At 41.3% G+C, this 27,104-nt stretch overlaps 1 protein-coding gene across 2 annotated transcripts in view; it reads left to right on the top strand.

Annotated features, from left to right (window-relative positions):
- The first annotated feature begins 3,980 nt into the window (after positions 1–3,980).
- LOC149798450 (uncharacterized) overlaps positions 3,981–27,104 on the top strand; it is a 68,026-nt gene continuing 44,902 nt past the window's right edge. Inside the window, exon 1 of one of the 2 annotated variants that reach the window (XM_089963641.1) lies at positions 3,981–4,096. In XM_089963641.1, the coding sequence (XP_089819767.1) occupies positions 4,024–4,096 (73 nt within the window). In that variant the 5' untranslated portion in view covers positions 3,981–4,023. Of the gene's footprint in view, positions 4,097–26,602; positions 26,734–27,104 lie in introns of those variants that run through there. The other variant, XM_089963640.1, reaches the window with a different exon arrangement.

Raw genomic sequence — 27,104 nt, 5'->3', positions numbered from 1 at the left:
GCAAGTGTCAAACAAGTGCTTAGACAATCGTGAATATAATTATATATGTACTATTTAAAATTAATTTGTGAACAATATAAGTGCTTTGTAATTAAAGAAAGTTTGGAATCATTTTCTCATGTAAAACAAAAATGTGCTGTTAATAGCATTAAATTCGTAACAAACGACTCGAGAATATCCGTACTTTCCTTGCTGACGGAACTACCGAAGTACCTATACAGTCAGAAAATACCGTGGTTCATACCACCAGAAAAATATACAGCTGTAAACCGGTGTACCGGTAGCACCACGAGCCGTGTGTATGTATGTAAGTATGTAAAATATGTATGTATGTATGTATGTATGTATGCATGTCCTTAAGTCCATATGTATGTACAGAGAGAGAGAGAGAGAGAGAGAGAGAGAGAGAGAGAGAGAGGTTCAACCAAACAACAATGGTGAAAGGAAAATTGATTGTTTCAGGGGAAAAAATCTGAACCACTGAGGACACTTCATAGAGATAGCTACATGAGGTATTCCCTCGTCCAATGGTTAGGATCAGGCAAACAATGATATAGTTATCGGTTTTGTGAAATGTCAAGTGTTAGGTAAAGTCGGATATATTTCAATGCCAGCTCAAAGATAAGTATACCTTGTCAATGAGTCATGAGGAAACTTCTATTTCTCGTTGTTGTCAGTAACTTTTCAACGTATTTTGGGCAAGGTAAGTACTGTAGAGTATTAACGTCATTACTACGCCGTATTGATGAATTAACTTGACGTCGTCTTCATCCTGATACAAACATCGGCTAGCCACTACACAAAGCTAATTTCTATAGTACAGGTTTACAAAAACTGTCTGAAGTGGGTAATTTTTTCAAAACTTCTCAATGATCATTTGAATAACTACTACTTAATTCTAAAGTAGATTGTTACGCAGAAAACGCGTTAATTTTGGTGCGGTTTTTACATTGCATAGAAATTTTATCACGTTCGCACGCAGTGCTCAATCTAGGTTGATTTCATACCAACAATATATTATAGTATATATTATTTGAATTTCTGTAAACTTCGCTTACATTCTATTAGACTTCTTACATTAGAATCTAATTTATCTAAGTTAATGCTATCGGTAATGTACAATTCAGTACTAGTGGGTGGGGGATGATACGCTATTTGTCAAGAAATAGCTAAAATGTATGGTGAAAGTGATTTCCACGTTATTTCTTTTAAGTATCCTGAAACATTAAGCAATGAGTGTGTCAGTGAATTTCTTAAAATAAATACATTCTATACCTTTTTGGCCACATACTTTGATGCAATGCACGGCAAGACTGAATCTGTATGTAGTGACAATATAATGCCTATGACACTTATAAAGAATCTATTAGTTCCAACAACGTGAAGTAACTGAATACGAGCCGCTTTTATGCACATACTGTCTGCAAATAAAATAGATTCTAATCAGTCCTGAACAACTTTGACAGTTTGTTCATGAAAAAGGCTACGGAGCCCTGTATTGGTCACAAGCAGCATTTTATGATGAAGGCAACACCAAAATTCTTTATGTAACTTGGTAATATATTAATGACATAATTTTGGCCCCAAACGTTATGATGATCCCTAAAATGAACAGGGGAGAATATCTGCATATTGTGTTCTCACGTGCCTATCTATCTATCTATCTATCTATCTAAAAATGCTACTGGACTAATGGTTAGAGCGCCCGCCTTGGAGGCCCGATCGAGTCATACCAAAGACGTATAAAAATGGTACTAGCAGCTGCCTTGCTTGGCGCTCAGCATCAAGAGGTTAGTGCTAGGACTGGTCAGGTGCCAGGATAATGTGACTGGGTGGGACATAATAATACATGTCTGTGGCATGATGCCCCTATGCTAGACATCACTATAAACTTCGACACTGCAGACATCATAGCAATATGACTGAAAAAAGTATTGAGGCTACGTTAAAAATCTGGTAATCGAGTTTTCTATACTTTATTAAATAATGAATCTGGAGTTTAAAAGCCGAACCACTTTCTTGGTATATTTGTAATAGGTTCAATGCATAATGTACAAAATCTAAGAATTTGGTCTAATATTTCCTCTTTATGAAGACCACAAGTCAAGTTAAGCTGCCTTATTTGTATTCTGCTTTCTAAGGCAACCCATTTTTTGTAAATGATTATACTGTACACGGATACAAACTAATTTACTGTTAAAATGTCATGCACAAGACAACATACATAACTATTTATCACAAATACAGCAAAATATGTATGAAACTAATTGTACACATAAATGTAAACTCTTTGCCTATACTTAGCCTATTCGACACACCGTAAGATCCAATGTAGAAAAACATATCGATGTATATATTTGCATACATGACATATTTACAAATAGCTGCAACCATTACATCCAACAGAATTGAACGAAATACCTTCTTCTAAACAATTAAACTGCACACATCTTTATCATTAGGAACTTAAATTTGTTAGTAATTTGAATCTCATTCTTGCTTTACGGGAAATGCGTTCTCACGCACTAGCTGAAGGCCCTAACGTACTTTTTGAAATATAAATATTGCTTACTATCCTTCAACTTCAATAGTTATCTCACACTCTCTCTCTCTCTCTCTCTCTCTCTCTCTCTCTCAAATGCATCGAGATGTTTGCTACACGCATTGTACGAACGGCCCAATCTATATGAACAATGTAACGCACCTTGCATCTTGCTTAGTCTTCACCCATCAAGATAATTACAATGCAATAGCTCAGTACTATCTCAATGCCGTGATCTATTCTGCGCAAAATGCAATATCAAATTGCCTTTTTTATCTCATATAAATACGCTGTCCTCAAAACAGATTATTCCTGAAAACTTAAATGACAGTTGTTTAAATTAATAATTTATAACTTTTCAGTTAATCCGTGCTATACATGATATGTGACTATCCCAAATCAACTCACCCTGAAAAGTAGTTTTGCATTAACAATAGCCCTTAATGGAAAGATACTTCATTCGAAATTTATAACAACTCAATTAATATGTTCGATATATATATATATATATATATATATATATATATATATATATATATATATATATATATATATATATATACGTAAGTGTGTGTGAGAGAGAGAGAAAGAGAGAGGGGGGTGCGGAACGGGTTCTCCCTGGATACTAAACTTGGATTAGTGTTAATATAAAGTGATATTTTACGTTTGAAAAGAATATTCTCATACAGTGTGGAGATTTTATTTTAATTGGTTCCCTGGGTACACTAGGGTGGAACATTGTCGCTAGTAAAACATTATAAGACACACACACGCACACACACACATGATATCACTTTGCCCGGTGTACACTTGTACGTGTCAAAATTAATTTATGTTCTCTGTATGCCTTGATTTCTGTCATAGCAATCGGAGGTGACTGTGTTTTAGATAAGAGTGACTTGGTGGGTGTTCATGCGGGTATGTTTGCTACACACGAATGCGTATACCAGCGACTATGTTCCAACCTTTATTATATATATATATATATATATATATATATATATATATATATATATATATATATATATATATATATATATATATGTGTGTGTGTGTGTGTGTGTGTGTGTGTGCGAAGTCGTATTATATCAAATATGCATTGAAGTTTAGGTAGTATACATACTTATTTATATCGATATATGTATGTGGCTAGGGAAAAGAATAGAAAAAAGTTTGAGGTATTCAACCAAAAAAAAAAAAAGAAATCATTGACAGTAGAAAACTATCAGTGCATACACTTCCTAGAGCAAGAGCATGCATATAATAAATCAGCAAGGCAGAAACATTTAATAAGAATTTGTTCTACGATTAGATCTTTAGTCACAACACATTACGGTCATCATACTAGCTCTTCCTAGTCGTGTTAGAGATGAGACACGGAGAGATCCGGTGAACCAGGATATTAATGTTGGTCTGTCGTAACATGTTATAGTTTAGGAAACAAACTACTTAATCACTTATGACGGAAAGATGTATATTGCATGAGTGACGGAACGATGCGTATACGATTATTTCTCACGGTTGCTTCTGGTTTCTCTGTGTATCTCTTGCAAGGTAAATATATACTTTAAATATAATATGTCACGCCTGAATTAACCTTCTTTTAAATTACTCTAAGTTGTGAACATCTGTTCCTTTCTCCTATCAAACTAAACTTTTTGAAATTATCAACCATAAACATATATACTTTATTTACCCCATTTATGAGAGCATGCGGCTAAAATTGTTTGTCCTCGTATTATATAATTTAATCATATAACTGATTTTCATCTGTTTAATAATACATACATATTTTTTTTCTTATCAACTCGCCAAAGTAGGATTATTCTCACAATGAACTGACAAATCCGCAAATGAGATCTTACCACGCCTTCTTGTTAATGACCGTATTATTTTCTATTAAATCAAGATTTTTCCAACAAAGATTTAAATACTTAACTTAAGATAAATACTTTGCTTTAAATGAATCATACGCGACAATTGAGTGAAAGCTACTCAAGTCATAGTAATCAGACTCGCTGCTATTACGAAATAATCCACACAAGAGCGGTTGTCCAGTTGTAATTCGGAGTAAGCAAGATTGTGGTAGATAGAGCAACTTTGGGATAAGTCGTTTGCATTGTGAAGTAATTCAAAATACTATGCAAATTAATTGGTTACTGGACTAGACCAAAACAAATACATTCAACAAAAAGGCACATCTATTCAAATGTCAAGATTAAATTGTGTTGATAAGAGTTTGGTAACATAATGTTGACACTATACATTTTCTCATTTGCCACAGACTAAATACACAAATTACTATCTCAATGACGTGATCTATATATCAAATTGCTTGCTTTATCTCACATAAATACGTTGTCCTCAAAACAGATTATTCCTGAACATTTAAATGATAGTTGTTTAAGATAATAACCTATAACTTTTCACTTAATCCGTGCTATATGTGACAATACCAAATCAACTCACCCTGAAAAACATTTTGGGATTAACAATAGCCCTTAATGGAAAGAGACCTTATTCAAAATTCATAACAATTCAATTAATTATGTTATATATATATATATGTGTGTGTGTGTGTGTATGTGTGTGTGTGTGTGTGTGTGTGAGAGAGAGAGAGAGAGAGAGAGAGGGGTGCGGAACATGCTCTCCCTGGATACTAAACTAGGATCAGTGTTAATATAAAGTGATATTTTACGTTTGAAAAGAATATTCTCATACAGTGTGGAGATTTTATTTTAATTGGTTCCCTGGGTATACAGGATGGAACATTGTCGCTAGTAAAAACATTATAACACACACACACACACACACACACACGATATCATTTTGCCCTGTGTATACTTGTACCGGTCTATATTAATTACTATATGCCTTAATTTTTGTCATAGCAATTGGAAGTGACTGTGTTTTAGATAAGAGTGATCTGGTGGGTGGTCATGCAGCTATGTTCGTTACACACGAATGCTTAAAGCAGCGACTATATTCCATATTTTATTGAGTATGTACCGATATATATATATATATATATATATATATATATATATATATATATATATATATATATATATATCTGTGTGTTTGTGTGTGTGTGTGTGTCTGCGCGAAGTCGTATTATAACAAATATGCATTGATGCGTTTAGATATTATACATACATACTTATTTATTTCGATATGTGTATGTGGCTAGGGAATAGAATAGAGAAAAGGCAGAGTTATTCAACCAGAAAAAGAGAAATCATTGACACAGAAAAACTATCAGTGTATAAACTTCCTGGGGCTAAGAGCGTGCATATTAGAAATCAGGAAGGCAGACAAATTGAATAAGATTTTTGTTCTACGAATAGATCTTTAGTCACATGACGGTCATCAAAATAACACTTCCTAGTCTTGTTAGAGTTGAGATCCGGAGAGATCTGAGTAGTTAAGGGGGATCTTATAGGGTCAATGGGACTTATCATTACAAATACCCTTGGGAACATATAGGGTCTATGTAAATTTAACATGGAGAAAAATCGTGGGAACATATAGGGTCTATGGGAATTAACATGGCCAAAAACCCTGGGACAATATAGGGTCTATGTAAATTTAACATGACCAAAAACCCTTGGGACTGTATAGGGTCTATGTAAAATTGAAACAGGGAGGGTCTCTATTTTTTTTTATAAAAAAAAAATAAAAAATAAAATAAAAAATAAAATAAAAAAGGGGTAGGCAATGGAAAGACTATCTCTTTTCGAGAAATATGGCTGGCCCTGAAAAGGGCCTTTGGTTTATGTTAATATGCCCTTAACATAAAGGACATTTGCGACATCTTCTTGTCCTCAAACTTCGTCTTACAGCAGGGCCATACATCAGAGTCCTCTTGAGGCAACCTTGTCTCTCTATATAGACTCTTCTTATCCACAGGCTGCTGCTGGTCCTGTGGACAACGGTCCACTTGGATCGGACATACATGAGCATGTCCGTCCTGAACATCATTGCTGACACAAGGGTTGAAGATTCAACGTCTGTCCACATGTTGAGGCTCCGACAATAGGTGAATCAATGTAGTGAACTGCGCTTATTTATAGGGACAGAAAGGATTGAAACGGATTGAGTTCATTCACCAATCCTAACACGCGTTACAGAATTCAGTCAGCCCGCATCCAATCCGAAGAGAGCAGTCTGTGACGTCACGTAGTCTATATAGATTCGCTAGCGCTTGTGTGCAGTCAATCTATGCGACAGTGATTCAACATGACGGAAACTCAGAAAACGATTCAATGGGGTGCACCAGCAGGGGAGACCGCCCAAGGGAACCCGGACTTACTTTCAGAAGAGGTAAATTGGGATTTTGTGGATTTTCTCTCCTCGCAAGAATTTGTTCCGGAACCTTCGTTACCTTCTTCATTACCGAAAGTGGAGAATTTTAGACAGAGACAGAAAGAAGAATTGGAGAAATTTATACAACGACAAAAGGAAGCGGAACAGGCTTTTCTCCTACATCAACAGCAACAAGAAGAAGAGGTAAGAAAAAAACAACAGCAAGAAGAAGTAGCAGCAAAGAAACAAGAGGGTGAAAATACAACGGTCACGGTACTGTTGGACATTTTAGCGGAGTTAAGAAGTCTGAAACAAATGTATCAGACTTCTTTATCACGACCGAAGAGAATACGACCTTCCCGAGCTAAACACGTCAACCCTGTGACTAAGCCTACCGTACCACCCTTAGTGATTTCAACCCAATCATTATCATCATCATCAACATTACGCAGTCCAGAAGTAGGCCTTGGCCGTGGCAAAGGCATAAGGCAGTTAAAGTTGATTGCTTAAACTCACCCCTACATCATAAAGAAAAAAGGCCCTTTTCAGGGCCACCCACATATCTCGAAAAGAAATACAATTTCAATTTGCCAATAACACAAAAAAAAAATAACCCACCCATTTTACCCTATAGTACGTGTCTTTGTATGAGTGCGTGAGTGTAGCTTCTTGTTTTAAAATCATAACTCAAAGACTCTTACCTTATATCATTCATTTATTCTTTTATCCATTTTTTACAATCCAATTCACAACACAACACTTTAATTTAAAGTTCATTGACTTCTTCTTTTTCCTTGTTTAGTCTCTCTGTTTTTTGAATTTCTTCACTGTCACACTCTTTTCCTCTTCTTCCTCCTCACTTTCTTCCCTTCTTCTTTTCTTCTCCTGTTTCTTTTTCTTCACCTGTCTGCTTTCTTCCTCTGAAGAATCCCTCTCTTCTTCTGAAGAATCCCTCTCTTCTTCTGAAGAATCCCTCTCTTCTTCTGAAGAATCCTTCTTTTCTTCTGACTCCTCTTGTTTCTTTTTTGGGCAATCTGGAGACCAATGTCCTTTTTCTTTACAATAATAACAGGTATCTTGACTTTTGTCTTTTTTAGCCCCTGTTTTTGTTCTTTTTTGACGGTCTGGACACTCTGAAGACCAATGCCCTTTCTTCTGGCAGATATAGCAAGTATCTTGACTTTTATCTCGAAAGGAAGGAGAGTAGTCCGTAGGCTGGTCTGAAGAGAATTTTCTAATGACCCCTCGCAAAGCTCTGACGAAACGTTCCATCTGGTTAGTCTCTTCCATCGTTGTGCTCGGCTTGAGAGTGAAATGAATAGTGAAAGGATAAGACACACACCCTTTTATATACGCTGGTCTGCTATGACTATAAAGTAGCTCATGGTGTTTGAACTTGAGTCATTTGACTTTTTGCTTTCAAGATGAAACGATCTAATTCATTCGAGAAGAAAGAAGAAGAAGAAAAAGAAAGTAAGAGGCAGAAACGTGATCTATCGCCTCGTACCAGGGCTGAAATCTTGGCACAAATTCATGCCAGTGATTTTGAAGAGGACATGAGTGAACCAGAATCCGAACCCTCTAAACCAAGTTCACCACCCTTAGTCAACCCTGAAAAATACTATTCCATTCGAGAGACGGAAAAGCGCTCCTCTAGAAAATTTAGAACCACGGCTTACAAATACACGGTGAAGTTTAAAGATTTCAAGGCTGAAGTACCGTTAGAGAAAGCAGAAGGGTTCATCACCGGAGTGTGGGATTCTCTGCTCACTGCACTTAAGCGACAATGTCAACCCAAAGAAGACGATCGCTTGAGACTTTCCATACAACACGACGGTTTGAAATCCCCTGTTTGGATCGAGTTTAGCACCCCTGCAGAATTGACCGCTTCCAAAGTCATGGACAAGATTCAACACGTGCAACAATCTAATGACCAGTTTGACATCACCGATGGAAAAGCCACATTGGACATGACCCACGTCTCTCCTCCTCAAGGGACCGGACGCCAAAAGATGTTATTGGTGAACGACCTTCGCAGCATTAAGCGTAGCCTTGTCCAAATTCACAATCCTCATGACCAGATGTGTTTAGCCCGTGCCATCGTGGTGGGACGAACCTATGCCAACAAGAACGACACGGTAGAATGGAAAAGAGACTGGGAGAACATTCGACAATCGGACCGAGCCAAACAACGAAGTGAAGCAGAACTCCTGTTACGACAAGCCGGACTGTCCAAAGACACACCCTGTGGCATTCCTGAGATGCAAAAATTGCAAGATGCCCTAGCTCCACGATACACCTTGAAAGTGTACCCTCAAGAAGTGCGCGGGTCTCTGTTGTTTCGAGGGCAAGATTTTAAGGACGGAAAATACATTCACGTTTATCATCACGATGACCATTTCGATACCATTACCAGTATCACCGGATTCCTGGGATACGGTTATTACTGTGAGAAATGTGACCATGGTTATAATAATCGAGAGCAACAGAAGCATTGTGGATCGAAATGCTCAGGATGTTTGACCTCTTCACCCTGTCTGAGTGAAGAACCAGTGCCTTGTTCCACTTGTCTGCGTACGTTTGTCAGCCCTACCTGTTACCAACAACATCTGAAAACGCAAGGTTCACAGAAGAAATGTGCTTGTCAACTCCTGAGATTGTGCCCTACGTGTGAACAAGTCATACGTATCAATAATACCAAGGCACACGTATGTTCAGGAAAGAAAAAATGTCACATTTGTCACCACATCGTGGACTTGGAACACCAATGTTACGTGCAAAAATACCAACCCCCACCAGAGAAAGAGGACGGTCACAAGAAGAAAGGCAATTTCATCTTTTTCGATTTCGAATGCATGCAAGAGACTGGCATTCACATTCCTAATTTCTGCGTGGCTCATCGAGCGTGCGAGAAGTGTATTCAAGAACCTATCTTCAGTTATTGCCCTCACTGCAGCAAAATTCCTGGAGGGCGTGAAAAAATCTTTCGAGGACCAAAGACGCTAGACGATTTTGCCCAATGGGTCTTAGACCCCATCGACAAGACATGGAGCCAAGAGGACATCGAACGTTACGGAGATTGTCATCGTCATGCCACGGTGATGGCTCACAATTTCTCCGGATACGATGGACAGTTTCTTTTGAGGTACTATACGGAACAAGGCACCGAGCGTCCTAAAGTGACTTTGAACGGAGCCAAAATCATTTTCATGCAAGTGGGACAAGTGCAGTTTAAAGATTCGATGAGCTATTTGGCCATGCCTTTGAGTCGAATGCCTAAAACGTTTGGAATGACAGAAATGGCTAAAGGGTACTTTCCACACTTTTTCAATACGGAAGCCAATCAACACGCCGTTCTACCCCATTTGCCCGAGGCTCACTATTACGACCCCGACAACATGCGTACCGAACAACGAGAAGCTTTCTACGCTTGGTACCAGGCTCACGCTTCGGACCCTTTCGACTTTCAGGAAGAAATGTTAAAGTATTGTCGTTCCAACGTGGACATTTTACGGCGTTGCTGTGGAAAATTTCGAGAACTGTTCATGGAACACGGAGGGGTCGATCCTTTGAAAGAAGCTTGCACCATTGCCAAAGCGTGTTCCTTAGTGTATCGACAACGATTCATGCCTCAAAACACCGTGGCTGTCATCAGTCCTCAAACGACCCACTTTGTCAAGCGTCAATACTCGGTCAAAGCCCTACGCTGGTTACATTACTTGTGCGACAAGGAAGACAAGTGGATTCAGCATGCTCGCAACGGAGGGGGCGAAAAGACCATCGGAACGTATTCGGTCGATGGCTGGGACTTAGAAAACCCCAAGATCGTGTACGAGTTTAACGGTTGCTTATTTCACGGATGTCCCGTCTGTTACCCTGACCGTGGCACTAAAAATCAGTTTTTACAACGAACCATGGAAGACTTGTACCAGGACACTTGTCAGCGACGCCTAAAGTTAGAACAGCAAGGATACCAAGTGGTGGAAATGTGGGAACACGAGTACGATCACCGTATGAAAACCGATCCCGAGTTTAAACGCCTCGTGGAAAGTTACCAGTTCATGGACCCGCTGAACCTGAGGGATAGTTTGTACGGAGGAAGGGCCAATGCCACCTGTTTGCTGTACCAAGCCGACGAAGAGAACGGAGAAGAAATCAAATACTTGGACGTGTGTTCGCTGTATCCCTACGTGTGCAAATATTGTCGCTTTCCTGTAGGGCACCCGCAATTGTTGACGGAACACATCGACCTGGTCAACATTCGACAATACGAAGGCTTGATCAAGTGTAAAGTTTTGCCTCCCACGAACCTATACCATCCCGTCTTACCTCACCATTGTCAAGGCAAATTGATGTTTCCCTTGTGCCGTACTTGTGCCGAAACGTGCAACCAAGACCAACCTTGCCATCACAGCCAGGAAGAACGTGCCTTGACGGGAACCTGGGTCAGCGTGGAATTGTTCAAAGCTCTGGACATGGGATACCAACTGTTAGAAGTGTACGAAATTTGCCACTTTCCCAAGACACAACATTACCGCAAGGGTGACCCTACTCAGAAAGGCAATTTCGCAGACTACGTGGATGCCTTTTTGAAACTGAAGCAAGAAGCCAGCGGCTATCCTTCCTGGTGTCACACTCCAGAAGACCAAATACAATTCAAAGAGAAATACTACGAACAAGAAGGCATCACTTTAGACCACATCGAGAAAAACGAAGGCAGGCGATCGTTTGCCAAAGTGATGTTAAATTGCTTGTGGGGTAAAATGGCACAACGCCCGTGTTTACCCAAGACGGAATATTTGACAGAACCTTCCCGCTACTTTCAGATGATTCACGACAAAACCAAATTCATGAAACACGTGGACGTCGTTCGCGAGGATTTGATCTTAGTCAATTACGAAGAAGATCTGGACTTTGTACAAGACGACCCCTTTGGAAATGTCATCATTGCGGCTTACGTGACAGCCCATGCTCGCTTAAAATTGTACGAAGCTTTAGAACTGTTAGAAGAACGCGTCCTGTACTTTGACACGGACAGTTGCATTTACATCCATCACCCGATTCAACATCACCCTGACATCGAAGGAGACCGTTTAGGAGCCTGGACAGACGAGCATCCCGACGACAAGATTCTAAGTTTCGTCAGTGGTGGTCCCAAAAATTACGGCTACGAATACCGGGACAAACAAGGAGAAGTGCACACGACGTGCAAAGTGAAAGGACTGACTCTGAATCATCGTACCAGTCGAGTGGTCAACTTTGGGGTATTGAAAGAAGCCTTGCAATCGGGAGAGGATGGAAACTTTAAAGTGACCACTTACCAACCGAACAAGATTGTACGTTTACCCACTCACCACATCGTCAGTCGACCTTTGGAAAAAGTTTATCAAATCGTGTACCAGAAGCGAGTGCGACTTCCCAATCATTTCACCTTACCGTATGGACACGTTGGTATAAAACATTGGTTGTAAGAGGATAGCCACCCACCAGAAAGATGACTTCGCCACAGCAAGAACCGAGTGAGAAACCCGATGAGAACTCCAAGTTCAAACCCTACCATTTTCCAGTCTTCTTACCTGACTATTGTGATTGTGCCCGTCGATTGGACACGTTTCAGAAATGGCCTACGGATAGGGAAGGATTACCTTCTTCGCATGTTTTAGCTAGAACAGGATTTGTCTACTTGGGACTTGAGTCAGGATTGGGATACGAGGTACAGTGTTTCGCTTGCGGACTGAAGTTACGAATGGATCTATGTATCTATAAAGATTCAGCTATTCTGGAACATACTCGATGGTCTCCGCACTGCCCTTACCTTTCTATGGCCTTTCCACCCATCACACTACGGTACAATGTTGACGGTACCTTAGAGACGGTACCTTCCGAAACAAGACATAAAAAACGTAAAAAAGGAAAGATGTACAAGCTGGAGACTGCATTGCGACTAGTATAAAAAGGGGCTATGGTCAAGATCAATAGTTCAATGTGACTATCAAGACCGAGCGAACAAGATGAATACTTTGAAAGAGACATCGTTCCAGTTTGGGGATTGTAAAAAAGTTGTATCTTCCTCTAGTGTGACTAATACTGGATGGATAAGACCCAGGCATTGCGACGGAAAATGTCCGGAAGGAAACTGCGATTGTCCATGTGGTTACCATTGTAATTGCGTAACGGAGTTTGCAGACGAGTGCGATTGTGAGCCTTGCGATGGGTACGATGCTGTACGTTGTGACCTGAGCGATGCCGTAAAGCATCATGGGAACTTTAGTGCCCCTACCCCTATCATGGAAAGTGATGCTGTGCGTGTCAAACCTGTGGGATGCGAAAGCGATGCTGCTCGTCCTCTTGGACATTTTACTGGGTTTCGTTTTAAAGGGGAATGTCGACCTTCACGTTTACCTCCCTACGGATGTCATCCAGCCCTGAGCAAACTCCTGCCCATTTCACTGAACCCTCATCGAAACGAACCTGTGAAAAACGAATATTCGTTTCCTGTGCGTTTGTCGGAATACTGCGACTTTGAAAATCGTCTTCAATCGTTCAAAGGAAAATGGCCTAAGTATCTGGGAGGACCGACCCCTGAAGAATTAGCCAGAGCCGGATTTTTCTACTTGGGCGAAGGAGATAAAGTCAAGTGCTTCAGTTGCAGTGTGTCACTTCACCACTGGGAACCGCAAGATTCGGCCTACGTAGAACATGCTCGATGGTCACCGAATTGTCATTACTTACCTTTAGTGGGACCGAGACATTGAAGTAACTTCTTACCATAATAATCTGTTCATGGATACTTTACAAGAGAACATTCGTGCTTTGCCTGTGGAGTTGAGAGAACGCATTTACCGAGAGCTGGTCAAAATACAAGTGAAACGTAAAGAACAATTGCATCCGTTACGTCACCGGTGTTTGAACCACTGGTACGTGAAGGCTATACAAGGATTGATTCAATTGAAAGTGTTCCATCGGACAGACATTGATCAACGATCCTCTAGTTTTAAAAAGGATTGGTTTGGTATGAACGATTCTACCTACATCATTGTAAACGTACTGCATCGAATTCCAGAGGAAGAGTTAACGAATTACCAACATCTTGAACACAATGTCAACTTAGTGAAAGAGGAAACTTCTGAACGAATTGTAATGTGTAGATTAGTGACTCAACGATTTAAATTTGACACTGAAGTGAAACCATGTTTGTGCAAAGAGTACATTTCTTGTGTCAGACCAAAGAGGATTTAGTATGACCTATTCATGGATACTTTGCTAGAGAACATTCGTGCTTTGCCTGTGGAGTTGAGAGAACGCATTGACCGAGAGCTGGTGAAAATACAAGTCAAACGTAAAGAACAATTGCATCCGTTACGTCACCAGATCTTTAACCACTGGTACCTGAATGGTATAAGAGAACTGATTCGTCAGAAATTCTTTCAGTGGTCAGACCTTGTTCAACACTTTGAGTTAGTGAATGATCGAAATGTTCATTATTTTGGTTACTTCGAGATTCACCTACAGCAATACATTGAGGAAGACAAGTTAAAGGATTATCAACATATTTTACGTGGAATCTACTTAGAGGAAGAGGAAACTTCTAAACGAACTCTGAAGTTTCGGTTACAGTATGCAAGATTTAGATTCCCTACTGGAGAACGAAGATCTCTGGCTAGAAAGTACGTGTATTGTTTCCGAAACAAAGAGACTATAAAAACAGGCTGCCATGCCACGACTTATGTCACATGTCATCCAACAGATTCCGTGGAAGGAACTCAATGACCATATTCAAACCGTGGATCATTACCATCGATTATTACAAGAACTGTATCCATTCAATTTGGGACGACAAGTGGTGTGTGTCTTAGTGACTTGTTTTTTTGGGATTTCGTTTACCAGCCGATTCTTTGTGGACTCTTTACGATCAGTACTTACCACCTCCATGGCCTTAAATGGTCACGAAAAACTCCTTTTGCTCAAAGCCTTGCGTTTTCATCTGGATACTTCTCGACCTCTACGGGAAAAAAAGATTCGTCAACTTTTAGCTACCCAAGACGTGTATGACGATGTGTGTGTAGCTTGTGACTTACATCCCCATTGGACAGATGTCCGTGCCTGGAAAGAATGGGATTTTGAGGCTTGGACCCAAGAAGTGGCCCAGTATGCACGAGAGTTGTTCAAGGAAAAAAGTTACTTTTCAACCCGTGTTAGTGACGGTGCCAGAAGAACCCGTCACCCAGGACAGGACTGTCGTGGACAGACCTCAAAGACCCTTTCGGGAGGACACTTGTGTGACCTTACCCCTGTTGAACTGGTTAGAACATTACCCAAAAGATGTGATTGTTGTACAGACACTTGTGTTTATTCCACGTTCATCGTTATCATGTGCCTTTTATCCTTGTACTTAACCCTTTGGCTTTTATGTATTTTTGTCTTTCGTATTCATGTTTGAAAAAAAACATTCAATAAACGTGTTCTGAAAAAGTATATAAACTCTTGTCTTGTTTGTTTTCGTGTCACAAGTGACATTTCTCACACCATGGCTACCTCTGCTGTCTCTGCTCCCTCTTCCTCTACTGTCAAAGTCATCGACGAACACTTAGATCGTGCCAGTTGGGAGGCTTTGTATCTTCGCCATCCCTTTAACATGCTCATTGCTGGACCTAGCGGTTCAGGCAAAACCGAATTCGTCAAACGTTTGATCGAACATAAACATCATTTGATCGATCGACCCCCTCAACGGATCGTGTGGTGTTACAAAGAGTGGCAATCGGCGTACAGCCTCTTGCGAGAAAGTCAAGGCGATTCCATCGTGTTTGTGGAAGGCATTCCTAAAGAAGACGACGGCATCGTCTCTGACTCCCGTCAAACCCATTTGGTCATTTTCGACGACATGTTAGGAGAAGACGAAGAAGAAATTAAATTGTGGTTCACGCGCAAAGGGCATCACCGTAATGCCAGTGTCATTTACATCACCCAAAATTTGTTTCAACAAAGTAAAGCCCATCGCACCATCAGTCTCAATGCACATTACGTGGTCTTGTTTAAAAGCCCTCGAGATAAATCGCAAGTGCAAGTCTTAGCCAAACAGTTAGGAACGCCTTGGCTGACTCAGGCGTACGACGATGCCACTCAAACTCCACACGCCTATTTACTCGTCGATTTGAAACCTACGACCCCCGAGGATTTGCGATTTCGTACCCACTTGTTTCACCACTGGTGCCAAGACGGAGGGCCTGTCCTGTACACGTCTCCGTCCTCGACTTCATTTCACTCCCCATCAAAAAATCTATAAAAACCTCAGACCCTTTTTCGTCTGTCTCACACAGTGTGAACATGACGTCCCTTCAGTCGCATCTTCCCGTCAAATTGATTCGTGCCTTGTATGGCATCAGTCGAGAAAAAGATCCACAAACACGAGCCCGTGTCTTAGAAGCTAGTCTCAAAGAAGTCTTACGATGGTTCACGGTGACGGCACGTCAATTACTCCAAGGAATCATTCAGATTCCTCATCAAACCAAACGCTTTTTCGATCGAAACAAAGTCGCTTTGGTCCAACTGGCCGATCCCCGCATCGACACTCAAACCAAAAAACAAATCATTTTGAAACCTGGAGGGAGCGGTACTCTAGGAGGGGTCATCATTCGCTCACTCTTAAGATGGGATCCTAATGCCCCCAAAGTTATCCCCAAGACAAAAGTCCAACGAAGCCCCAAGAAGAAAAAGAAAAAGACCAGGTCCCCAAGAAGAATAACTTCTCCAGTGGCAGGACCCTCCTCTTACCAGACACCACCACCCCGGAAAAAGAAAAGAAGCCCCCAGAAAAAGAAACAGAGAAAAAGTCCCCAGAAAAAGAAAAGTCCACAGAAGAAAACTAGTCGCAAGAGAGGCACTTCGGCCAGGACGCAACCTTACACTCGCAAACCACGACCTGCCACGGCAGTGACTGCGTCTCCGGCATCCTCACGTTCATCCACTTCTCCGTTGATGACACCCAGAACTGAAGAGTACTTGGAGACGTTGATCACACCAAGAACATCTCCGTTGATGACCCCCAAAAGAACTTCCCCAGTGGCAGGACCCTCCAATTTAGTGGCAGTGGCTGCTGCTCACAAAGTACCTTCTCCCAAAATCAAAGTCCAAGAAAGATCGGGCATGTTACAAAGTTTACTGGATTTGTCCAAGCAAGAACTGGCTCGATTTAGTCCGTTGCGTACCATTGCACGACGTGTCATGCCTGTCCTCAAACTGATAAAACGTAAAGACAATCAGTGGCGACGCGTTCCAGTATAAAAAGAGCCTGTGACCAAGTCGGGGTATCAGTGAACTTGTAAAAAGATGTCACCTCCAAGAAGCCACAAAAGAAAGAGACAAAGGCAGACGCGTCATCCGACAAAGCGCTTAGCCAAGCATCGACATTACCCTAAGAAAAGACACAGTCGTTCCAAGAAAAAGAGGCGTCAACAAAGGGGAGGATTCCTTGGCGATTTTGGGAAAAACATTGTCACCTTTATGACAAAGCGATAGTCCCAAAAAAAAAGATAAAAGGGTGTGCGTTAAGTCATCGACGTTAGTGTCTGTTCGGTGAATGTCCCGGAACCCACAAGCAAAAATGTCACCCTCCAGAAAACCCCAAGGAAAGAAAAGGAAAGGACTGCCACCACGTTTAGCTAAACATGGGGACATGTTATCTGTCCTGTCCAAAGATTCTTCACCCCTACGAAAAAAACTCATTCAAACGGCCTCCAAAGAGGTCATCGATACCGTGTGCGAATGTTGTTTGAACGTTTTGAAAGGCACGATCCCTTTGTCCAAACACCAGAAACAATGCTTAGGCAAACATCGTCACGTTCTTCGCCAAATGGTTCGAAAGAAAATTCCCATTCGTCAAAAAAAGAAGATGTTGGTCCAACGTGGAGGCATTTTACCTCTCTTGTTAGGCCCCATACTGAAAGGAGTCTTGGGAACCATGTTGGGAGGACTGGTGGGAGCAAGATAAAAAGGCCTCGGAAGTTCCAAGATCTCAGAATCGACCCCTGACAACCCCATGGAAGGACGAAAACTAGCTTTAGTGCCTTACAAACGATGGATGGAATACCATCGGTGGCAAGAACAACGCACCCCGCATTTACCTCCCAATCCCCATTTGAGCGAGATGTCCCAGTTACAACACGAATTGCAGTCCTTGATGGATCGCCAAGATTTGTCCGAAACAGAAAAATCGCAAAAGTACGGTCAACTCTTGCAACGACTGCAACTCTTTCACCAGAAAGCTTTAGACGAAACAGCTTTACCCACTCTAAAAGATTTTAAGACCTTGATGAAAAGTCCAACACCATCACCAGTACCAGTACCAGTACCAGTACCACCAGTACCAGTGAACAAGACAGAAAAAGGAGAAGAAGAGGAAGGGTTTCAAACTCCACCCGAAAAAGTACGCAAGTTAACAACACCACCTACCTCCAGAATTGGATGGATTAAAAAGATGATGGCCACCCCTTCTTCCTCACAAGAGAAAAAGAAAGTGAAGACAGAAGTGAAGACAGAAGTGAAACAAGAACCGATATCCCCCGCTCAGACATCCTCCTCCTCTTCAACACCTATTGCCGGTCGCACACGCAAAGCCTTGCAATCCAAGAAAATACCCCAAGAGAAAAAGAGTAGCCTCTTCCAAGAGTGGGTGCCTTATTAACACACCAATCAACACAAAAAATGGAAAAAGTCTTAGCCAGCATTTACTACGATCCCTCGCATCCTGCAGGTTACGCAGGAGTTCAAAAATTGTATCGTGCTGCCAAAACTCGACTGAAAAGTCTCCGTTTACCTCAAGTGCAACGATGGTTACAAGAACAAGCTACCTACACTTTACACAAATCCATTCGACGCAAGTTTGCAAGAAGTCGCACCCGAGTGGAAGGCATCGATCATCAATGGCAAGCCGATTTAGCCGATGTCTCTCATTTGGCCAGCTACAATCGTGGCTACAAATATTTGTTTTGTGTCATCGACGTCTTTTCCAAATTTGCCTGGGTCGTGCCCTTGACTTCCAAATCCAGCAGCGAGTTAGTGCGAGCCCTGCAACGGGTGTTGAAACAAAGCGGTCGTCACCCTCTTCGATGGCAAACGGACAAAGGCACCGAATTTCTAAACCAAGCTTTCCAAAAAGAATTAAGACATTCATTTTTTTACCACCGAGAATCCCGAAACCAAAGCCAGCATCGTGGAACGTTTTCAACGCACTTTGAAAGAACGCATGTGGAAATATTTTACGCATCACCACACTCTGAAGTACATCGACATCTTACCGCACCTGGTGCAAGCGTACAACCAATCTTACCATCGAAGCATCGGACGTGCCCCGCAAGATGTAACTCCCGACAACGAAGTGCTGGCGTTTGAACGCCTGTTCGGTACGTCCCCGACGAGGGCTGTCCCCAAGAAAAGTGGAGAGTTGGCCGTAGGAGATTGGGTGCGCATTGGCAAAACCAAACGCACTTTCGACAAAGGTTACTTACCTAACTGGACGACCGAATTGTTTCGCGTCACTGAACGAGTGCATGGCCGTCATCCTGCCGTCTATAAATTGGAAGACATGAACGGAGAAGTACTCAAAGGAACGTTTTATTTGCCCGAGTTACAACGTGTCACCAAAAAAGAAGACGACGTGTACGACATCGAAAGCATTCTCGAACGCAGAACCCGTAAAGTGGGCAAACGACGTGTCAAAGAAGTCAAAGTACGTTGGAAAGGATATCCACCCAGTTTCGATTCTTGGATCGACGCTTCGCAAGTCATCGACTATAAAAAGAAGAAGTGACCATCATGCCCTTTCACTCAGCAGACGCAGCTACGTCGACCACACCTTCTTCCCCTAGTTCTTCTGTGCAAGATTTACAAAAACAACCCTTGTGGGTGTGGTGTGGAGAACGTGTGCCTAAAACGCAAATCGTCTTTTTCTGCCAAATCTTCGTGGTGTATTGTGTCATCGGGGCAGCCATCGCCAATCTGAGTTTGCAACAAGGAGACAAACAATTGTGGACCATTTTATTGAGCAGTTGCATCGGTTACCTGCTTCCCAATCCCTCCCTGAAATTCTCCTTGAACGGGAACGTTGTGTCCAGTGCCAGTGCCAGTCACCACTCCAACAACCACAACCAGAACCCCATTTTGGGCGGAGACACACCACTGACGTCCAGTAATATCCCCTCGGACAGCCACAGAACTCTGGAATTATGAGTCACCAAAACCAATTTTACTTAACTTTACCCAGTGACAGTTCCATGGAGGTGTTTCCCCACAACACGTTGTGCTGTTACACGGCTAAATTACCTCAGGCCATCCCCTTAGATCACGAAGCCCATTGGGAAGTGGCTTTAGTAGAAATGATTCACCCTACACAAATCCAAAACATCACCGAAAAACAAAACTTTTTTGAGGTGGAAATCCTGAACCAACAATTACAAGAAGCCATGACTGACATCGGGTTTTCAGGGATCACAAGACCAGCCAGCAAACCAGCCTTCAGTATATACACCGTGAAAATTCCAGCAGGGTTTTATTTTAGCGGCCAACATTTGGTGGACACTATTGCGGACAGGTTCGAGTTCGCCTTTGGCAAAGCCCTGAACAGAGCCAAAAAAAGTGTCACCCTGGAGTACCATAAAGTGGCTCGTCGCTTACTGATGAAATTTCCAGATACGGACACATTGTCCTTCAGGTTCAATAGTAGTTTGTTTGAAATTTTGGGTGGACATTCAACAATGGTCACAAACAATTGGAGCCCCAAGATCAACAGTAATATGGATTTTTACAAAGCTTTTGGAAAACCGGTAGAACTGAACCAAGGACTGAATTTAATGTTCGTGTACTCAGATGTGGTGGAGTATAACGTGGTGGGACACACCTCTGTGCCATTACTGCGTGTCATTCCTTTCAAAGTGGATTCTACCACGAACACTGACGAGGAAGGTGGAAACACTTACCACGTCCACCGCGAATTTGTCCATCCTCACTATTTGCCGGTCAGCAAGTCGTATTTGGACACGGTCAACATTACTATAAAAGGAGATTTGGGACAAAATATTCCATTCACCAAAGGAAAAGTCACGGTGAAACTCCATTTTCGAAAACGGTTCTCTCACGACTCGTAAGTCATGTATCCAGTGTACCGAGGGGTGGCTCAGCAGCGAGGACACGGTTTAGGAGACATGTTAAAATCGGCCTTTCGTTCGGTGGCCCCGGTGTTGAAACCGATGGTGACACGCGGATTGCACGCCTTGAAAGATGCGGCACTGACGCAAGGCAAAGAATTTCTCCAAAATGTCATCATCGACAAACAAAACCCTAAAGAAGCCTTCATGAGGGCAGGCAAAAATGTCTTGCTGCAAACGGGCAAAGACATTTTAGGCCGACGAGACACACCTATAAATGCCCTGCACGCTACCGAGTCAAGCATTCAGCAAGGACAAGGCAGAAAGAGACGACGAAGAAGAAAACACCCTTTCACCAGACTTCAAGCGAGAAAGGCCAAGAAAAGAAGAACCGTTCGAGACTTAGACGTTTTCGATTATTGAGACACAGCAACAACAAAAAATGATGCACCGAGAGTCTTGCGCCTGTTCCAAGACGGAACTGGATCTGTTTGCCATGCCCCCCACCATGATGACGATGCAAGAATCCCAGTGGGTGGAATTTAATCCCATCTCCTCTTTGACCGATTCTGCTCCCATCGAGTTTGAAATCAAGGGACAGCCCGAAGATTACATCGATATGAATAGCAGTTACTTGTACTTGAAAGTCAAAGTTCTAGATAAGGATGGAACTGCTATAGACACTGAGCCGGTAGCTCCCGTCAACAATTTCATGCATTCCTTGTTCAGCTCAGTGGACTTGTACTTGAATAACAAACTAGTCAGTAGCAGCATGGATACTTACCCTTTTCGTGCCTACCTGGAAAATCTCTTGACGTACGGAATAGATGCCAAGAACACTCATCTCAATGCCTGTGTGGTATGGGAAGATGACGATGCTAACGAGTTTGAAAATTTCGAACTTGACACAAAGGATAAAGATAAAGCATACAATGAGGGATTTACAGAACGAAGAAACAAAATCAAAGATGGAGAGAGTTTAGAACTGATGGATCGTTTGCATTTGGACATGTGGTTGCAAGAGAAATATTTGCTGAACGGGGTCAATGTCCGCTTGAGACTGAATCGTAGCAGTGCCGCTTTCCATTTGATGGCTAAGACTAATGACATCAATCCCAAAAGCACAATCGAAGTGGCCAAACTCTACGTACGACGCGTAGAAGTGTTACCCAAAGTAGGTAACGACATCAGTCAAACGTTGAGCAGAACGACCGCCAAGTATCCCATACGACGTGTGGAAGTGAAAACCTTCACCATTCCCAAGGGACAGCGATCCATGATCGAAGATCATCTGTTCCAAGGACAGTTACCCAAACGTTTAATCCTTGGTATGGTCTCGAATTCAACCTTCAACGGAGCCTTCCCTGAAAATCCTTTCAACTTTCAACACTTCGACGTGAAGAAAATCGAAGTCAGTCGCGATGGCAAGACCTTGTGTACCCGACCTTTCGAACCTGACTTTGCCAACAAAAATTACTTGAGATCGTACTTGTCCCTGTACGAAGCCACCGGCCAGTTAGGAACCAACACCAGTCACGGCATTACGTACGACGATTACGCAGGAGGCTATGCTTTGTGGGCTTTCGATTTCACTCCAGACCAAGGCAGCGACGAGGGACATTTCCACCCTATAAAATCTGGCCAGATTCGTGTGGAACTTCAGTTTGGAGAAGCACTGAAACAGACAGTGAACGTCATCCTGTATGCAGAATTCGATAATACCATAGAAATCAACAGTTTGAGAGAAGTCATTCTAGATTATTAGAAGCTATGGAAGACTGTTATCCCTCTTTACCTAGTGGAGAAACTTTGGAGATGAAATGTGAGGAGACCGTGGAAGGAGAAGAATCTCAAGACAAAGACGAAGAAGTTGTCATGATGAAGTCGAGATGGCCAGAACAAGAAGCCCATTTAGTCTCCTGTTTTGCCAAACACTTGGTCGACAAAATGACGGAATTGATCAAGAAAAATTGCTATGGATGTCAAAACGATCATCCCAGTCAAATTCAACACGATAAATGCCTGATGTTGAGTCAAGAAGAAAAATTGGACGAGTATCTGGACGAAGCTTGGAGTCTCATCTCGAACAAAGACGTGTTGCACCAGTGGTATAAAGACTTGCGTGAACATTCTTGTCCACCATTAACCACTCAAGAGATCCATCGTATCGAAGCTCTCCTGAATCAGAGTGAGGAAACAGAACGAATAACCGTTTATTCGTCAGACATTTTCAAGCAAAAAGTCAGGATCGAATTGACGACTTATTATTACCTGTGAAGAAGAAAACAAACAAAACAATGGATACCTGGGAACTTTATTACCTTTTGAACCACAGTTCGTATACGTCTTCTTGGAATCCTGTCGTCTGTGCTAAAGATGAATTCCCTCATCGCAAACCTAAAGACCATCAAGCTTTCGTGATCAACACGGACGACAGTCATCTCCCAGGAACCCACTGGGTAGCCGTCTACTTTCCTCAAGAAGGATGTGTGGAATATTTCGATTCGTACGGATTGCCCCCTTTGGAAGACGATATCATCGACTTTATGAGAAGAAATGATCAGACCACCCGATTCAATAATGTGAAATTACAAGGCACAGATTCCTTGGTGTGTGGACAGTACTGTGTGTATTTTCTGCATCATCGCAGCCTGGGCTATTCCTTAGAACATTTAGTGACTCATTTTGATCCTCGTTCTTCTGCTAGAAACGATGTTAAAGTAGATCGATGGTTTTGTGACCATTATGCTTATCTTTTGTCTCAAGCTAGGAAACGTAGTGTCCATCAATGGCCTAATGATTTCCAACAGTGGAAATCACAATTTCATTCACAACGTTGTCAGCCCTGTTTAAAGTAGATTGTGAATTGAGAAAAAATGTTTGTGATTTGAAAAAAATTGTTTGATGTTATAGTGTTGGATTATTGTTAAAAATGTTAGAGTTGCTGTTTAGTGTTAAGTGATTTTTGAATAAAAAATGTTGTGTTGTGGTTTGTTTAGCTATAAGAATGTTGGATTGATGCTCTTTCATTTCTTACTATCCCTCTCATGACACTCACTGAACGTTGCGACTCGAAAACCGTGTGGGGGATGTTTTCCTTCACGTCCGCGCTTTCACTATAAGAACCGGGGTTGTTTCCAGTCTAACCATCCATTGTCGACTCATCCTCCTAAGAAGATGTGTTCCAAACTAGCTAAGCTCAACGAAGCCTACGTGAATTTGCATAGGGTCAGACACAGTCTGATACCGAAGCCAGAAGAAATAGAGAATGTGAGAATGTTAAAAATCACTGAAGACCTGATAGAAGAGCTCTTCAGAGAAGAAGTGAACAGGGAAAAAGAAGAATGGACGGAGAAGTACAGACTTCAGAGACAGCAGCAACAGCAACAGCAACAGCAGCAACAACAGCAACAGCAGCAGCAACCTGAAGCTGACAGAGGCTTTGTCGATTGTCGTATCGACACCAAAGAGTTCTTCTTCTCTTTCCGAAGAAGCAGACCTATCGCCAGAAAGTCTATCCTCAGAGGACATCGCATTCTTAGAAACTAAAAACAGAATGCCATAGCAAAACAAAAAAACAAAACAGGGCTACCCAATACTCTAGAAAAGAAATAACTATTAATTTGCCAATGTGTGTAGGTAGAGTAGTGTGAAAATAAACACTAACTCTTTATTAATAGTGGAAGTGTATGTGATTGTGTGTTTGTGTTTGTGTTAGTAACTAGTAAAGTAAGTTTGTGTGAATAGTAGATTATGGGTTTCTTTATTATTTCTTAGCGTATGTGGATAGTCTATTGAAGTGATTTATAAAAAAATTTTAAAATAGTGATGGGTAGCATAAAAAGTGAGTGAGTGTTTCTTTTAGGTCCGCGCGTTGTTGTTTTTTTTGGTCATGATCTAGGTAAGATGAATTTTATGTTATTAGGGGGATGTTTTCCTTCACGTCCGCGCTTTCAGTATAAATTGAAACTCGTTCGGCAGTCCAGCTACAATTGTTGATTGATCAACACCAAAAAATGAACACGAGACTTGAGAAACTGTTGGAGCTTCATGTGCATCTGGAATATGCCAGGCGCATATTAAATGAACTGGCCGCGGAAGCCATTGTCGAGGAGGGAAGGATAAGAGAGGAGGAAAGAAGAAACAAAGAAGAGGAGGAGAGAAGATATAAAGAAGAAGAAGAAAGAAGATATAAAGAGGAAAGAAGAAACAAAGAAGAGGAGGAGGAAAAGGAGAGAAGAAATTTCAAAATCCCAGAGAGCGAAAATTGGGATTCTGAAGCGACATATCCTGCCTCTGCTCTCTCCCCCCAAAAGGTAAAAAGTAACTGGGGGATAAGATGTGTATGTGGCGCCAGGCCTGGAAGGTGCCACCATTAACCAGGTGTCCATGAAGTTCCAAACAAAACAGCCCTTTTCAGGGCTACCCAATACTCTAGAAAAGAAATAACGATCGATTTGCCAATGTGTGTAGGTAGAGTAGTGTGAAAATAAACACTAACTCTTTATTAATAGTGGAAGTGTATGTGATTGTGTGTTTGTGTTTGTGTTAGTAACTAATAAAGTAAGTTTGTGTGAATAGTAGATTATGGGTTTCTTTATTGTTTCTTAGCGTATGTGGAGAGTATAGTTTGGGTTATATTATATGAAATGAGAAAAGTGGGGATGTTTTCCTTCACGTTCGCGCGTTGTTGGGTCATGATCTAGGTAAGATCCATTTTATGCTTTATAGGGGGATGTTTTCCATCACGTCCGCGCTTTCACTATAATAACCCACAGTGTTCGTTGTTCAAACCATTCTGCAAAGAATAAAAAGAAGATGGCGTCAAACCAAATCGACAAAATACAAACCTTGCAAGACGTTTTAGACAACTTAGGAATAATGGAACAGATGCTATTAAGACTGGTTGAAGACCATTATTCCTATAGTCCCCATCGTGTGAAGATGGAAATTAATAACTTAAGGAAAGCAAAGGACAAGATTAGTGGTGTCATGAAAGAGATCAAGGAGGAGAAGGAGGATGAAGAGGAAAGAATAAGAATACGCAATTGGAACGAAAAAATTGAAAAAGAAGAAGAAAATGAAAAGAGGAAGAAAGAAGAGGAGGAAGAGAAGAAGAAAGAAGAGGAGGAGAAGAAAAAAAAGAAAGAGAAGAAGAGTGTAGGAGATAAAATAAGAACTTGGTGGAGGAAAAGAAGAAATTAGAAGAAGAAGAAGAAAACCCAAAGGCCCTTTTCAGGGCCAGCCATATTTCTCGAAAAGAGATAGTCTTTCCATTGCCTACCCCTTTTTTATTTTATTTTTTATTTTATTTTTTATTTTTTTTTAAAAAAAAAAAAATAGAGACCCTCCCTGTTTCAATTTTACATAGACCCTATACAGTCCCAAGGGTTTTTGGTCATGTTAAATTTACATAGACCCTATGTTGTCCCAGGGTTTTTGGCCATGTTAATTCCCATAGACCCTATATGTTCCCACGATTTTTCTCCATGTTAAATTTACATAGACCCTATATGTTCCCAAGGTATTTGTAATGATAAGTCCCATTGACCCTATAAGATCCCCCTTAACTACTGATCTGGTGAACCAGGATATTATTATTGGTTCGTCGTACCATGTCATATATTAGGAAACAAAATATACTAAATCACTTCTGACGGAAAGATGTATATTGTATGAGGGACGGAACGATGCATATACGATTATTTCTCATCGTTGCTTGTAATTTCTCTGTGTATCTCTTGCAAGGTACGTATATACTATAAATACAATGTGTCACACCTGAATTAACCTTCTTTTAAATACTCTAAGTCGTGAACATCTGTGCCTTTCTCCTATCAAACTAAACGGTTAGCAAAAATATCTCGATAGGTCGATCGATCGATCGATTTTGTTCCTTCTCTTTATCTATACATTCTTGCATGTAATACAAACATGGATGGAGAAAACACTTATTTAAGTCTCCACTAGTATTTATCATAAGTAATTGTAATCCTTTTCGTCATTTAAGCCGTTCTGTTTCACCGAATGATAGTGCTGAAATTTATGTACTATTCACACTATTAATGTACTATTATGTACTATTCACACTATTAATGTACTATTATGTACTATTCGCA

This window comes from Sinohyriopsis cumingii, chromosome 6 (assembly GCF_028554795.1).
Source record: "Sinohyriopsis cumingii isolate HCF-2022 chromosome 6, ASM2855479v2, whole genome shotgun sequence".
Taxonomy (NCBI): Eukaryota; Metazoa; Mollusca; class Bivalvia; order Unionida; family Unionidae; genus Sinohyriopsis; species Sinohyriopsis cumingii.
This window is presented reverse-complemented; position numbering and strand designations above follow the sequence as displayed.